Source organism: Equus caballus, chromosome X (assembly GCF_041296265.1).
Source record: "Equus caballus isolate H_3958 breed thoroughbred chromosome X, TB-T2T, whole genome shotgun sequence".
Classification (NCBI taxonomy): Eukaryota; Metazoa; Chordata; class Mammalia; order Perissodactyla; family Equidae; genus Equus; species Equus caballus.
Window position 1 is genome coordinate 72,640,849 of NC_091715.1, and position 16,384 is coordinate 72,657,232.

The window sequence follows — 16,384 nt, forward strand, 5'->3', positions numbered from 1 at the left end:
TGCCTAGCTATACTAAGAACTTCAATATTACATAATGGTGGCATAATGGCAGGATTTATGCTGTGATTTACAAAGTTACTTGATAAACTGTACACTTCAAAATGGCTAAATGGGGCTGGCTCCGTGGCCGAGTGGTTAAGTTCACGCGCTCCACTGCGGCGGCCCAGGGTTTGGATCCTGGGCGCGGACATGGCACCGCTTGTCAGGCCACATTGAGGCGGCGTCCCACATCCCACAACTAGAAGGACCTGCAACTAAGATATACAATTACGTACCGGGGTCGGGGTGGGGGTGGGGGGTTGGGGGGGTGGGGGGGAGGGGTTTGGGAAATAAAGCAGAAAAGAAAAAGAAAAAAAAATTGGCAACAGTTGTTAGCCCAGGTGCCAATCCTTAAAAAAAAAAAAAAAGGAAGATTGGCAACAGTTGTTAGCCTAGGTGCCAATCTTTAAAAAAAAAAAACACAAAAAACCAAAATGGCTAAAATGGTAATTTTTTATGTATATTTTACTACAATAAAAAACATATATAAAATTACTTGATTACTACCCAATTTCCATATTCTAAAAGGTTTGCGCTGACCATTACATTTCATGGTTAGCTGAAGTTTAGTTTCTATTTCACTAAGTATTCTAGATTTTACATAAGACAAGTCCTATTTAACTTCTTGTGGCCATGGGAAAAGATGTATTCCACTTTATCCAGTTTACCTATTCCTACTTAATAGAATAAACCAAAGATCTTACCATCTGAAATACATCAGAACCTTCATCAAAATCCACCATAGCAAAAAATATCCTGTTGGTAAATGCACTGGAGTATCGCCAGGAGTTTGCCAGGATCTGGAATTCTTCATCAGCTTGCCTGGATGCAATATGATTTTTGAAGATAACATATAAAACATTTTTTAAAGCAATCTAGTTCATCAGCAGGAAAACAGATCCAAAGAAACAAGAGCAGTTTTTACAATGGGGTAAATATTAAAAAAAAAAAAAAAAAAAAAAAGACAAGCATATCAGGCACTACTGAGAGGGTTAGGACAAACCTTGGAAAACACTGCCATTGTTTTGGCACAAAAGAAGCCTAATCCCAACTGTTGGGGATTTCAACAGAAAGTAGTAATTACCTGCCTCCGCTTCATAGTTTGTGCCTGTTTTCTTTTCTCAAAGCTCTTTCAGTAGTCGCTGGAAAAATCCAGCTAATAGTCTCTACAACAATTTTTTTTTTAATTAAGATTATGATAGTTAACAACCTTGTGAAATCTACAACAATTTTAATACCCTAAATTACTTCTAGGAGTTCAAAGACAAGGGTAAAGTATTTTTCCAGAGAAAGTAGACTATAATATTAATCCATTAAAAAAATCCAAAGTACAAAATGCTACTTAAATAAAAATACAGCCAGATGAATTATTAGGGTAAAAGATAAGAAGAATCTAGGGAATTGAGATTAATTGAAATCTCAAGTCATCGTTGACTTTTCCTTTACCACCCGTATGCTTTCAGTTTCCAAGATCTGATAATTCTTCATTTGTGATTATTTTTTAACTCCATCCCCTCCCATTTATTTTCATTGCTATCATCTAAAGTCAGATCCTTAATACCTGACATTAGAATATTAAAATACCAGCTCTAGTTTCTCCCCCTCCAATCTTTCTTACACAGTCTTCCTAAATTACCATATTTTGAAACTCTTGCTCTTCTCAAAACCATTGTTGCTCTTCTAGTACTTTCAGAATGGTCTCTAAGCTCTTTCACTGGTTATTCAAGGTTCTTTATCATCTAGTTCCAAACAATGCATCTAGCTTTTATGTAGCCTTACTACTCAGATCTCAAATAGGATCTCTTAATTCCAGCACCTTATTTACTCCTATCTTTGTATCCTTGCACACATCACTGCTTCTAACCAGAATATGCTACACCTATCTAAATCTGATCCATCTGTCTAGCCTTAGAACAAGTTCTATCTTCTCCATTAGGCCAACCCTAACCACTCCTGTCATATGCCCTTCCTGAAATTTTACAGTATTTATTATGTACACGATTCATTTGGTACTTACTCATAAATTGCCTTATATTGCCAGCCAAATTTTCAGGTGTAGAGCTCATTTCCCTAGCCAGATGATAAGGGTAGGACATCTTTCTTACATTTCTCATTCTGATAGCACCAAATACATAATACTACACACACTGCTGTTGCTTAATATTTATTTTGAATGAGTTTAGGAAAATGTGAGCTAATTTTAAATTTGTTTAAATTTAAATTTGTAGAAAGTAAGATACTAATAAAAACTTAGGTTAATAAGAATTTCATTAATTTGCATTTAATATAGAATTACGGAGTTAGTGTTTGTTCCCTCACATTTTTGTATACTCTTGATTGTTAGTGAGTGAACTGACTTAATTATGAGTAATTCTAGATTTTAAGTTTATTCATAGTTAACACCTACTATTCTTTTTCCTTCTCCTATTCACTTTTACATTCAGCATATGCCTAAAAAAATAAGCACTCTGGGACCAAATACCTTGACTATCTCCTACCTCTAGGGAGAAAATCCTTTAGGAAGAGTTAGCAAGGCTTAGGGTAACATAATACACTATTCTGAAAGAAGCTGTCAATTCCTTCACATGGGCCTTAGGCTGTCAGAATTTGGAAAGCCTCCAAGATTTTACTAAATAAGTTCTTCGCAGGGTGGCTTTGTCATTTCATTAAAAGTGAATTCCCAGATCACATACCGATCTAAAAATATAATTAAAACAACACCAAAAAGCAAAAGTTATTTTATTTTTTAGTATCTACTATTTTTAATTATCCATAGTGCTTCTGTTTAAAGAAATATCAACCTTGATTCCTAATATCATTCAGAAACAGTAAAATAAAATCAATAAACCATTGTTGGATGAAAGTTTAAGTGAGATTATTCTCCATTTTCAAGCTTTACAATCACTAGAAAATAATTTAGAAAAAAGAAACATCTCTAAATCACGCATCTTTGTTTTCTAAAAAAGTTCTCTTGTAATTCCAGATTTGGATGTGGCTACCATTCTTGCATTAATAAATATCCCTAGCTTTGGGTAGATCAGTTAAAATTCTGGAAACTGTTTGTAGCAAAAATGAAAGAATATTTGCTTTACCTGCCTTCTGGGGTTGTTGTGATAAAACAAGAGTATGAAGTTGAAAGCACTTACAAATAATAAAACACTACATCAATGCTATTGGTATACATTTATATAAGTTGATACCAATTTATAAGATGATTGTCAGATTTTTAAATTATTCCTATGATGGCTACCACACTACTTTATCCCTGCTCTTTGCTCCCCCCACTAAGATGGACAACCAAGAAATGACTATAAAAGAGCAGCAGTAACATGTGTTACTACAGACACCCTAACCATGGTATACGTATTGTGTACGTAACCACTGAACTAATTTGGTTCTTCTGAGATCGAGAAATGCTTAAAATCTTATGAGTTATTTAATTTTAAAGTGTAGTTGAAAGTTCATACTTGCACACGACACATTGTCTATGAAGCTGGAGAGCAGTGAACATGACAATAACGGAGTAGTTTCTTGGTGGGGCTTTAACAAGGCGGCGAAACTTGTCTCCATTCATCCTTATTACAGGTCTTTTATTGGTCCATTCCATCAGTTGACTAACCTTTTCTGATAACACCATCTAAAGAAAACAAAGGGGGCATGCTGTTAATACTCTCAATTTGGCATTTAGAGGTCTTTTTAACTAGGCAACTTACTTAAAAACGAAGACTAACAAGGAAAGGTACATAGAAAATGTGAGACCTGAAAATAAAATTTTGGTAGTTGGGCCTGATGATGATGATTCCTAAAATTATATTATTTCCGGGCCGGCCCAGTGGCGCAGCACTTAAGTGCACACATTCCACTTCTCAGCGGCCCGGGGTTCGCCGCTTCGGATCCCGGGTGCAGACGTGGCACCGCTTGGCAAAAGCCATGCTGTGATAGGTGTCCCACATATAAAGTAGAGGAAGATGGGCACGGATGTTAGCTCAGGGCCTTCCTCAGCAAAAAGAGGAGGACTGACAGTAGTTAGCTCAGAGCGAATCTTCCTCAAAAAAAAATATTTCATGATGAGATTTAGTCAGACACTACATGTTTGATGTGACTTGTTTATTATTTACTAATAGACAAAATAATATAAAATCATAAAACCGTTCATTTGTCAAAGATTCCAAAGAACGTTGAGTTAAACCAACCAGCCAGTTTTAGAAAGATTTTGCTTCTCAAAAAGAAAAAAAACACCTACAAAGGAACTAGAATAGTTAAAACAATCTTTAAAACAAAGAATAAAGTGTGAGCAATCACTCTACCTGATTATAAAATTTACTATATAGCTATAATAAGCAAGGCAGGGTGGTACTCATAAAGAGATAGACACATATATCAAGGGAACAGAAACAAAAACTCAGAAATAGACCTACACAAGTATAGCCAACTGATTTTTCACAAAAGGAACTCTCTAAGAAAGATAGCCTTTTCAACAAACAGTGCTGGAGCAAGTGGACATCCATAGCCAAAACCATGAACCTGGAACTTACCTTCACACCTCATATAAAAATTAACTCAAGATGGATCGCATACTTAAATTAAAAATGAAAACTACAAAATTTTAGGAAAAAATATAGGAGAAGATGTTCAGGATCAAGGGTTAGGCAAAGAGTTATTAGACCTGACACCAAAAGCATGATTCATAAAAAGAAAAAAAATGGATAAACTGGACCTCATCAAATTAAAATTTTTCTCTGCGAAAGATGCTGTTAAAGAGGATGAAAAAACGTGCTTCAGAGAGAGAGAAAATATTTTCAAACCACATATCTGAGAAAGGATTAGCAGCTAGAATATATTTTAAAAAACTATCAGAAAAAGGGTTAATCTCCATAATATACAAAGAACTCACATGGCTTAACAACAAAAAAACAAACAACCTGATCAAAAAATGGGCAGAGGACATGAACAGACATTTCTCAAAAGAAGATATAAATATGGCCAACAGACAAATGAAAAGATGTTCATCATCGCTAATCATCAGGGAAATGCAAATCAAAACTACACTAAGATATCACCTTACACCCGTTAGATTGGCAAACACATCCAAAACCAAGAGCGACAAATGTTGGAGAGGTTATGGAGAAAAAGGAACCCTCATACACTGTTGGTGGGAATGCAAACTGGTACAGCCACTATGGAAAACAGTATGGAGATTTCTCAAAAAGTTAAAAATAGAAATACCCTATGACCCAGCCATCCCATTACTGGGTATCTATCCTAAGAACCTGAAATCAGAAATCCCAAGAGTCCCTTGCACCCCTATGTTCATCGCAGCATTATTTACAATAGCCAAGACGTGGAACCAACCTACATGCCCAGAAACTGATGATTGGATAAAGAAGATATAGTATATATACACAATGGAATACTACTCAGCCATAAAAAAAGACAAAATTGGCCCATTCGCAGCAACGTGGATGGACCTCGAGGGTATTATGTTAAGCGAAATAAGCCAGTCAGAGAAAGACGAACTCTATATGACTCCACTCATAGGTGGAAGTTAATATATTGACAAGGCGATCTGATCGGTGGTTACCAGGGAAAAGGGGGGGTGGGGGGAGGGCACAAAGGGGGAAGAGGTGTACCCACAACATGACTAACAATAATGTACAACTGAAATCTCACAAGGTTGTAATCTATCATAACATTAATTAAAAAAAACCTATCAGAACAGTGAAAAAAACCACAATTCAATTAAAAAATGGGCAAAAGATATGAAAAGACATCTCATCAAAGATGATCTACAGATGGCAAATAAACAGATGAAAAGATGTTTAACATCATTAGCCATTATATAAATGCAAATTAAGAGCACAGTGAGATATCACTCCACACCTCTTACTAAAACAAAATATAGTGACAATACCAAATGCTGGTGAGGAGGTAGAGAAACTGGATCTCTTATACATTGCTGGTGGGAATGCACTACGGTACAGGCACTCTGGAAAACAGTTTGGCAGTTTCTTAAATAATTAAGCAACTAACCATATAATAACCATACAATCCAGCAATTGCATTCCCATATACCCCAGAGAAATGAAAAATTTACATCTACACAAAGAAAGAGCTACATTTGCTTCTTTTTAATAGCCAGTCATGATGAGGCAACGGAAGAGAAGCATGGTTAGTCACTGAGAATTTCAGTTTGAAATTAAGTGCAATCATATTTATCCTTCCCTTCATCTCCACCCTCATATTCACACTTTGCAAGAGTAGTAGGAAGACAGGAAAGGATAAAAAAGAAGTGCGGAAGACAAGAATCTCAACGCAGAGTTAAGGCTAATCTATGGCTTTGTTCTTTACAGGGATATGTTTATAAAGAGCTGGGAAGGGGCCAGCCCGGTGGTGCAGCGGTTAAGTGTGCACATTCCGCTTCTCGGTGGCCCGGGGTTTGCCGGTTCGGATCCCGGGTGCGGACATGGCACCGCTTGGCAAGCCATGCTGTGGTAGGCGTCCCATGTATAAAGCAGAGGAAGATGGGCACAGATGTTAGCTCAGGGCCAGTCTTCCTCAGCAAAAAGAGGACTGGCAGATGTTAGCTCAGAGCTGATCTTCCTCAATAAATAAATAAATAAATAAATAAATAAATAAAATATAAAGAGCTGGGAAATCATGCAGTGGTTTATTATTCAGAAGCATTTGACCAGTATGTTTCCCATTGCTTACACTGAAATTTGGCCAGGGCACTGGTGTTCAAACTTTAAAAATAGTTCCCTCTCCTTAAACTCAATCATCAGAGAACAGATGGTAGGATGTGCCTTTTCAACATGGAAGTGGATCATGAACCTACTACAAAGATAGCACTCTTTAAAAGACAGGTGTCAGTAATGCAAATAAGTTGCCTCAGACTTAGGCTAAGAAAAACAATCCCTAGAACCATTAATAGCTTCTGTGGCTTCCGTAACCTCAACAAAATTCTCAAAGAATGCATGTCTAGTGGGTTGTAACTGAGTGACCCTAAATGGTTTTCCTAAGCAGCCAAGGACCAAGGACACAAGCATATTAATCCTCCCCTGCAGATGTTTCACAACACTTTTTACCTGTATTCCAGCATTTATCATTCTAAGATACTTCGACATCTGTTTCCTTCTCTAAACTATTAGCTACTGGAGAGCAGACACACACAGACCTTTACCATATAGCAGGCACTCAGTTGTGTGTACTGAATTTCTATTTAACAGAATTCAGCTAGGAATAAACTCACTTGTATGCATTAACACATAAGAAAGAAAAGATGATTGCATACACAAACACTTACACAGAAATGGAAGGGTCTTTTTTTTTAATTTCAGGAAGGGAATAGTAACATGAATTCTGAAAATGCATGATTTACCTCTAAAGCATGCCTGAGTTCAGCCAACACAGAAAAAAAATATTTCCTGAGTATACTTCTATGAACAATAGAGAAAGATGGCATAAAAATTAGTTTTGTAGCAGATACAAAATAATTCCAGTAAGAGCCACAAAATGAATATGCCACACAAGGAAAATTGAATAAAGACTCTAAGCCCATAGAGAAATACACACACTCTACACACACTCGTAAAACACTGGTATAACAAATAGTTAACAAGACTTGTGGAACAATGAATGACACTAAGGAAACAGGTCTTTGGTAAAGGCAGTGGAAGAGAGTGAACTAGAAGGTAGACAGGATAAGGGGCAAGTGATGGAGGCTAGTTCACCTTTAACAAGAGAATTAGTTATCAACAATTGTCAAGAACAGCGAATATTTGATTTAAATTAAGGCTGCATAGATTAAATTTATTCAGTTTTTCCAACAAAATGAATTATTATTTGATACAGCCTGAATGATCCTCACAGTTGAGAGAAGGATATTAGTTCACAGTTTAAAAATATGCACAATTTTAAAGCAGTTATTAATTTTGTTACATTTTCAAATTAAATTTGACAGTTATCAGCAAATTAAAACGTGATTTCGCTATTTTATTCACCGTGGCTACAGATTCTAATTGGGGCTTTTTCAGAAAAAAAGCGTAAAGCAGTAACAGTTACTGAACTAGTTTTACCTGGTCTAACTCTAGGCAATCACATAGATATATGATCGTTCCGACAAAACAAATACATATGCTTTCAATTAACTATAAATATGTTGAGTCTTCTAAACGAAAATCTTGAACAGACTTTTTCAACCAGGTCTATGTAAAAAATTTACAATATTCCTCTTCCTGTTTACTAACAGACTGGAAAGACCACATTTCTGGCTATTCAATCCCCAAATAATTTACCAAGTAGAAGAGATTACTTCAAAGGAACTAAAAATTCTCTTTAAAGCTCTTATAAAATAGGATTATCACCTCAAAAGACTGCTTAGGGGCTGGCCCCGTGGCTGAGTGGTTAAGTTCGTTCAGCAGCCCAGGGTTTCACCAGTTCAGATCCTGGGCACGGACATGGCACCGCTCATCAGGCCATGCTGAGGTGGCATCCCACATGCCACAACTAGAAGGACCCACAACTAAAAATATGCAACTATGTAACAGGGGGCTTTGGGGAGAAAAAGGAAAAACAAAATCTTTAAAAAAAAAAAGAAAAAAGACTGCTTAATACAGAGGCAATTAGTTTACTTTCTGAGTTCATTTTCTTTAAAATGAACTCAGGACTGACCACAACAAAAGATGAACTAGTTTTAAACTCTTACAATAAAATTGCATGAACATAGCCTGGAATGTGATAATTAGAAGTTATAATCCTTATTCACAAGGATCTAACCTTTTAATCTTTTAATATATCTTATAGTAAGCCTATCTTGAATTGATTTTATGGAGAAAACACCAGCTACTATTTGGAATGCCTAGTGTGTATGTGTCAGACGTCAACTTCTCTCCTTATAAAGTAATTCAATCTTCAAAACAACACTATGAGGTTAATACTCTATTTTTATGCTCATTTAACTGTTGAGTCAACAGGATCAGAGAGGTTAAGAAAGACACAGAATAGGGATTCCAACAGTCCATGATCATTCTAACCCAGAATTTCTCAACAGTGGCATTACTGACATCTTGGGCCACATAATTTTTGTTGTGGGGAGCAGTCCTGCACACTGCAGGATGTTGAGCAGCATCCCTGACCTCTCCCCACCAGATGCCAGCAGCACTCCTATCCGCAGCTGCAACAACCAAAAATGTCTCTCGACATTGCCAGATAACCCTTGGAAGCAAAATACCCCCTCCCTCATTGAGAACAACTGCTCTAAACTGAAAAGAATTTTCATAGCATAATTTAAGTCTTTATAATCTTATGTATTTGAAAAAATTTTTTATTCATTATCGATCAAAACACAATATAAAAGACAGACTTGGTAATAAAGTAAACCAAAACTTCTCAGAGCAAGCCCTTAGTGTAATGGAAAATCAACTTTCTAGACCTGTTTCTCAAAGTGTGGTTGTTATAAAGGACCCTGTTAAAAGTGCAGACGTCTAGGTTTCATCCTTCAATAAATTTGATTCAGTAGGTCTAGGGTAGGTTCCAAGATTATGAAATTTTTTTTTTTAAAGATTTTATTTTTCCTTCTTCTCCTCAAAGCCCCCGGTACATAGTTGTATATTTTCAGTTGTGGGTCCTTCTAGTTGTGGCATGTGTGACACCGCCTCAACATGGCCTGATGAGCGGTGCCATGTCCGCACCCAGGACCCCAACCAGTGACACCCTGGGCCGACGAAGCAGACCACACGAACTTAACCACTCGGCCACGGGGCCAGCCACCAAGATTATGAAATTTTAACATGTAGCCCAGGTGATTATTTACACTGAAGTTTAAGAACTACTGCTCTACATAATTCTTATGGACAGGGACCACATCACATAAATTTCTATGCATAACACAGGGAAATTAAATAAACATTAAGTGATTCAAATGATGAACAACGGGGGGGGGGGGCCCGGTGGCACAGTGGTTAGGTGTGCATGTTCTGCTTTGGGGGCCCAGGGTTTGCCGGTTCGGATCCCGGGTGTAGACGTGGCACCGCTTGACAAGCCATGCCATGGCAGGCATCCCACATAGAAAGTAGAGGAAGATGGGCATGGATGTTAGCTCAGGGCCAGTCTTCCTCAGCAAAAAAGAGGAGGACTGGTGGCAGATATTAGCTCAGGGCTAATCTTCCTCAAAAAGAAAAAGAAAAAATGATGAACAATGGGAAAAAATACACCATTCCTAATAATAAACCACCACCTGATCTTCCTGGAAGAATGTGATATATTCTAGACAACTCAAATATAACACCTCAATAATTCCTAGACACTTCTTTTACTAGTCTTTCGTCTTCTCTAGTAGATGGTTTTATAAAGGAATCTCTCTTTTCTTCACATTTGAGTTGAAAGATGTCTTGATTGCAGTAAATCTCTAGTACTGAAGAACTTCTTCCTTTGGGTGCTTCTCATCTGTTGTCAAGAGCCCATTGTGTGGGTACTGAAAGCTATGGCTCAGAAAGAAAAATTTTGTTTTTCTATAGCCTCTCCACTAAGTCCCACTATTCACTCTCCAGATATTTCTTTATCTTCCAAAGTCACAACCTTCAAAATAAAAGATTAAAATGTTACCTGTGCCCTTCAGGTCCTTCTATTTACTGTTTAATACTTTAAAGTTATTAGTCAGAAACACATCTTCCAAGGACTATGGTACACAAAGGTAAGACGTTTATCAAGTGAACCACTCAGTAGCTCAAGAAATTGATTTGGAAACAACTCACATTGGAAATATTTTTTCCACTAACAGGTTTTTGTTGTTGTTTTTGTTTTGGTGAGGAAGATCAACCCTGAGCTAACATCTGTTGCCAATCTTCCTTTATTTTCTGTATGTGGGACACCACCAGAGCATAGCTTGATGAGCAGTGTGTAGGTCTGAGCCCAGAATCCGAATCCGTGAACTCCAGGCGGCTGAAGCGGAGTATGTGAACTTAACCACTAAGCCACCTGGCCAGCCCCTTCCACTAACAGTTTTAAAGAACATTTAAGAAAATATATCCATCTGCAGTTTTTAATTTGCTTTGGATATATTTATTCAAAACAAAATACAGGGTTACTATGGAAAAACATTAAATTTATAAGCAAAGACTTCCACAATCAATTGATTTCTCCCCTTCTTGGAGTACATTACTCTATTTCCAACTTTTCAAATACAATAACTTTTCAAATAAAATAAACAGAAGAGCAAAGATATTCACAAGGAAAATATAATACCAACAAAGTTAAGTAAACTTAAAGTCTTTCTCTTCTCTTGAAACATTTAAATGAGTATGGCCACAAAATAATCCCACTAACAGGAAGTCAATTCATATCTCTAATCCTGTTAGTAATAATCAAGTATAATGAAAATTTAGGACTACAGGGATTAAGAGGGCCAAGAAAGGGCAGTGAGACAACAGTTTACTTTCATTCTATCTGCTTGCATAATATCTATCTCAATTAGCTCTAAGTAGATTAAGCCCGTTAACAACTACAAATTCTCCTACTGTCACTGAATATCACTCATCAAAAATAGCATACAGGAGCCGCCAGCCCTGTGGCCTAGTGGTTAAGGTTGGTGCACTCCACTTTGGCAATCCGGGTTTGATTCCCTGGCGGAGACCTACACATGTCCACAGCCATGCTGTGGTGGTGATTCACACACAAAACAGAGGGAGATTGGCACAGATGTTAGCTCATCTTCCTTAGGGGGGAAAAAACAGCATATAAAAACCCATTATCATTTAAAGCTAAAATTTGATCCTGCCATTAAGATCTCTTTTGAATTTCAGAAGTAATAAAGCTAAGCATCATCAGTCTGAATTCCTCTAAAATGCACCTCCCTTTCCCCTGAAACTTATTTGATTGTATCTGTGTTCTAGATCATGATAGTTTATTCATAAAAATTCTTGATATTTTTAGCTTTCTTAATCATCCACTAGTCTCCAGACGTTAGTAAAATAAAATTCTTGGTTAAGCAATAAATTTCTAACTCCATCCTTAAATTAGGAGTGAGACTGAACAGATCTGGGAACATAATTGGCAGATAATAACTGAAGGAGACAGTGAGCAAAGAAGAGAGCATGTTTAATCCTTAAATGCCATCTGCTCCATTCGCAGTTCACCTACTTCCTGGATAGGGCTAAAGTATACCACTGTCGCCTCTCCTTGATGTTTTATTTTTTGGGGGTGTTTCAGTTTGTTTTGCAACTGCTACTGAGCCTCTGGTTCTTAGTAATAAGGTATTTTCTAAAGAATTGCAGGAGTTTTGCACATGTGACACTTTCATGTCAGTTCTCAAAGCAATGTCGGAGAATGTAGACATTTTTCCAATAACAGTCTGTCTTGTCAAAATATGCAGGTAATTCTATTTTCTGAATAATTTTCATAAAAACATTACAAAAGGATCAATTGAAAAAACATTTTACTACCATAGAGGAACACAATCTTATTTTATTTTCTAATATTCATCTAACGTGTTCTACACGCCACGTACTGCATTAGGCACTTTACAACCTTCATCTCGTTTAATTTTCACAATGTACAAAGAAATAGGCATTTTCCCATTCTACTGATAAGGAAAATGAGACTCAGAGTAAATTGCTAAATATCACTTTGGTTGTATTAACATACACACTCTAAAATTTTACAAAATTTTTTGGAAAACTAAGAAAAGCAGGGAAAAGCTATCCACCATCTGAGCGTTATTATGACCATTTTTATTATGCTTCAGTATGCTTTGTGCATTCACTCTTTTCCATATTTCATATTATTTCTCTATTACAGATTCCCAGAAGTAGATCATGACATACGGATAATTTTATCAAAGACCATGCTTTTTCATTTTTATGATGCTGCCTCCCTAAAATGACACCAGATGCAAGGAAAAGGAACTTCCCTTCTACCACATGGGGGAAACAATTCACCATAAAAATAAAACAGGGGCTGGCCCAGTGGCCAAGTTCACTTGCTCTGTTTCAGCAGCTGGGGTTCGTTGGTTCAGATCCCAGGCATGGACCTACACACCACTCATCAAGCCAATGCTGTGGCAGTGTCCCACATACAAAATAGAAGGAGACTGGCACAGATGTTAGCTTAGGGCCACTCTTCCTCAAGCAAAAAGAGGAAGATCAGCTACAGATGTTAGCTCAGGGTCAATCTTCCTCACTAATAAATAAATAAATAAATAAAACAAGTCACTGAAAAACAAGTCTTTGTAACCTGGCAGAGAGCACAGGCTCTGGAGTTCAGACCAGGGGTGGAATCCCAGCTCAGCCTCTAGACCTGCACTTCTCTGGGCAAGCCCCCAACCCCTCTTTTGCTCAGTGTCAGTTCCTTCATCTCTCAAAAGGGGTTAATACTTAAAATTAGAGAGCATAAATCATTGCTAGTAATCTTTAAAGCTCTAAGAGCATATGGCTGTAAGCCACAAATGTTTCAAAATACAATGTTAAAATTCCTCTGCTTGGGAGATTAGATTGTCGGTTACCAGAGGGGAAGGGGGGAGGGAGGAAGACAAAGGGGTAATAGGACACGTGTGGTGATGGATGGTAATTAGTCTTTGGGCGGTGAACATGACATAGTCTACACAGAAATCGAAATATATAACGATGTACACCTGGAATTTATATAATGTTATAAACCAATGTTATCTCAATAAAAAAAAAATTTCTGTGCGTGGGTTGCTTAATGGTGAGTAAAGAATGTTGTATCTCCTCCACCTGCCAAAGCCAGTAAATTCCACAAGGAGGGATATTAGTTTTGTTCACTCACGTATACCAAGCTCCGAGAACAGCGCCTGGCACGCTTGACATTTGGTAAATGGTTGCAAATGGTTTAAGAGCTTCCACTCCTGTGAATTGCTTTGAATCAATTATTTGGATATTGTAATAAATCTGGCATGGTTTCACTCTTCAGTTTAGTTCTCGCATTCCTGAAGTGAAAATGTTACAAAATACATAGCTCTCAATTATATAAATGAGTGGATTGTTATATATCATTCTATAAGTGAGTTACATCTACTGACAGCAGAAAGACTCAGATATTCTACTCCCTAGACCTAAAGTCGAACTCCCCCCACCCAGCTACCTGATGGGGCCCAGACTCCAGAAGTGTCAAAACTCACGGCTATGCACATGCACAGGCCTGTAGGAGCCAAGTTATCACCAAGCCCACCTCACTCTCAGACTCTACATCCCCAGGAGACAAGGAGTTACAGTTTCTTCTCTAGTGAACCCCACAAGCCTGGAATCGGAGCCGCCGAAGACAGAGCGGGCGGGGAAAGGGGGTCGGGAAGAGAGCAGACCCTCTCAAGCCTCACTCATTGGAAAGAGCCCGTGTTGCCGGAAACAGCGTCCTCACCTCCTTCTTTCTTTGGGCAGAGGCTGAGGGAACCCCGCACACGAGCAGCGCCACCGCCACGGTCGCAGAAACACACCAAAGACACCAACGCGCTGCCATGTTCGCTCCTCTCCCTCCCAGAAGAGAAACTTTCCCCGGGCTGGGGCTCAGGGTTGGGCGTGAGAACAGGCAAACCAGCCCCTGACCCCTCCTCATTGGTCCTGCTCAGCCCTGCCGGGCGACCCCTCACATTACGTCACGGCGCTCTACTGCTAGACGCCCGCTAAAAGACGGTTCACTTCTAATTGGTCTCCGCTAGCCAATAGCAAAAGGATAATCTGGATCTTTTTCATTGGTCCGCTAAGGATGATGGGCCGCCCCTTTCATTAGACGTAAAGTCGCGCTCAGCGGCTCTTCAAATGGGCGTGCGCAGTTGTGAAGTGTTGCGGCTTTTGAGTCCAACATGGCTGAAGATTGCTCAAAGCGGGTGTTCTTAGACTCATTTAAGAAGTGTTTGAAATCTTCCTCTTTCGTGTAATATTCTCGAAAAATTGGACCTAACTACGTGAATGATGGAAGCTAGCTTAGTCTTTCATTCTGCCTCCAAAGTGTTTCATATGAAAAATTTAAAAAAGTAAAAGCCGAAAGGCAAAAAAATATACTTAATATCACTGAGGGAGATTTTAAAAAGTAAATGATCAAGAGCTTGTTGAATACCTTCTGTCTCAGGAACTATGCTATGTGCACTGAACAAAGCGGACGTCAAAAGTGTTTTTAAGTTTTGTTTATTCGTGACATTTTTAAAGTTAAACCTCTTAATTTATTACTTAAGGCACCAACAAGGACTTAAATTTCGGGTTATAGGCAGTAAATGCCTTCTTTTTTATATGTTATTGTCTAGGAGATGGGTGCAAAACTTAGGTTTTAGGAAAGCACTTCTGTCAAGTTTTTGTCATAGTCAGTTTTCATTAAACATCCAATTCCCCTATGTAAAAAATAAAAATCCTATATAGCTGAAGAAGTTTCCATTTATTTGGCTCAGTTCTGTTTATCATAGTAGGTTGTAAAACTGGGATGATTTTACTAAAGAAGAATAATATACTCACGAGGGAAAATACCAACAAAATAAAATCGATTGCCTATAGTTTGGATTTGATTTACTGAGGTGGAACGTCATGACTACTCTTTTAGGCTCTGCTGGGAAACACACACACAGGGTAAAATAATTTCATTTTGTTGCAGAGACAAGGAGATGGCTATGGAAGGGAAAATAGCTGGTTCTGAAGTGAAGCGATGTGATCTAGAGATATGAAAAAAATTAAAAACATTTATAGACGCTCATAATAATATAAAAGTACACTGAGGCGTTCTATATGATTCCATTTATATGACATTCTGGAAAATGCAAACTCAGAGACAGACAACAGATCAGTGGCTATCAGGGGCTGGAGGCAGGGAGAGGGGTAAAAACTACAAAGGAGCCACACAAGGAGATTTTTTTGTGGTGATGGAATCGTTCCTTAATTGTTGGGGTGGTTACACACTCTATGCATTTGTCAAAACTCACAGAACTGCACTCCAAAAAGGAGTGAATTTTACTGCATGTAAATTTAACAAATAAAAATTAAGGTAGGGTCCGGCCCTGTGGCTAAGTGGTTAAGTTCGCACACTCCGCTTTGGCGGCTCAGGGTTTCGCCAGTTCGAATCCAGGGCATGGACATGGCACTGCTCATCAAGCCATGCTGAGGTGGCATCCCACAGCTAAAAAGGACCCACAACTAAAAATACACAACTACGTACCAGGGGGCTTTGGGGAGAAAAAGGAAAAATAAAATCTTAGAAAAAAAGAGCATAAAAATTTAAGGTAAAAATTTAAAGTACACCTATCATGTTGGCAACAATTCATTACATGCTATCATCGGTGCTGTGGGGAAACAGGGATCCTCATACAGTGCTGGTGTATACAAAATGGTACAACATCTATGGAGGGTAATTTGAC

At 38.1% G+C, this 16,384-nt stretch overlaps 1 protein-coding gene across 1 annotated transcript in view; it reads right to left on the bottom strand.

Moving 5' to 3' along the window:
- Positions 1 to 14,725, bottom strand: part of MAGT1 (magnesium transporter 1) — a 44,474-nt gene extending 29,749 nt beyond the window's left edge. Inside the window, exons 1-3 of the mRNA XM_001501635.7 lie at positions 14,407 to 14,725; positions 3,507 to 3,676; positions 744 to 861 (exon numbers count right to left, since the gene is read on the bottom strand). Coding sequence (XP_001501685.2) covers positions 744 to 861; positions 3,507 to 3,676; positions 14,407 to 14,601 — 483 coding nt within the window. The 5' untranslated portion in view covers positions 14,602 to 14,725. The remainder of the gene's footprint in view (positions 1 to 743; positions 862 to 3,506; positions 3,677 to 14,406) is intronic.
- Positions 14,726 to 16,384: the final 1,659 nt, after the last annotated feature.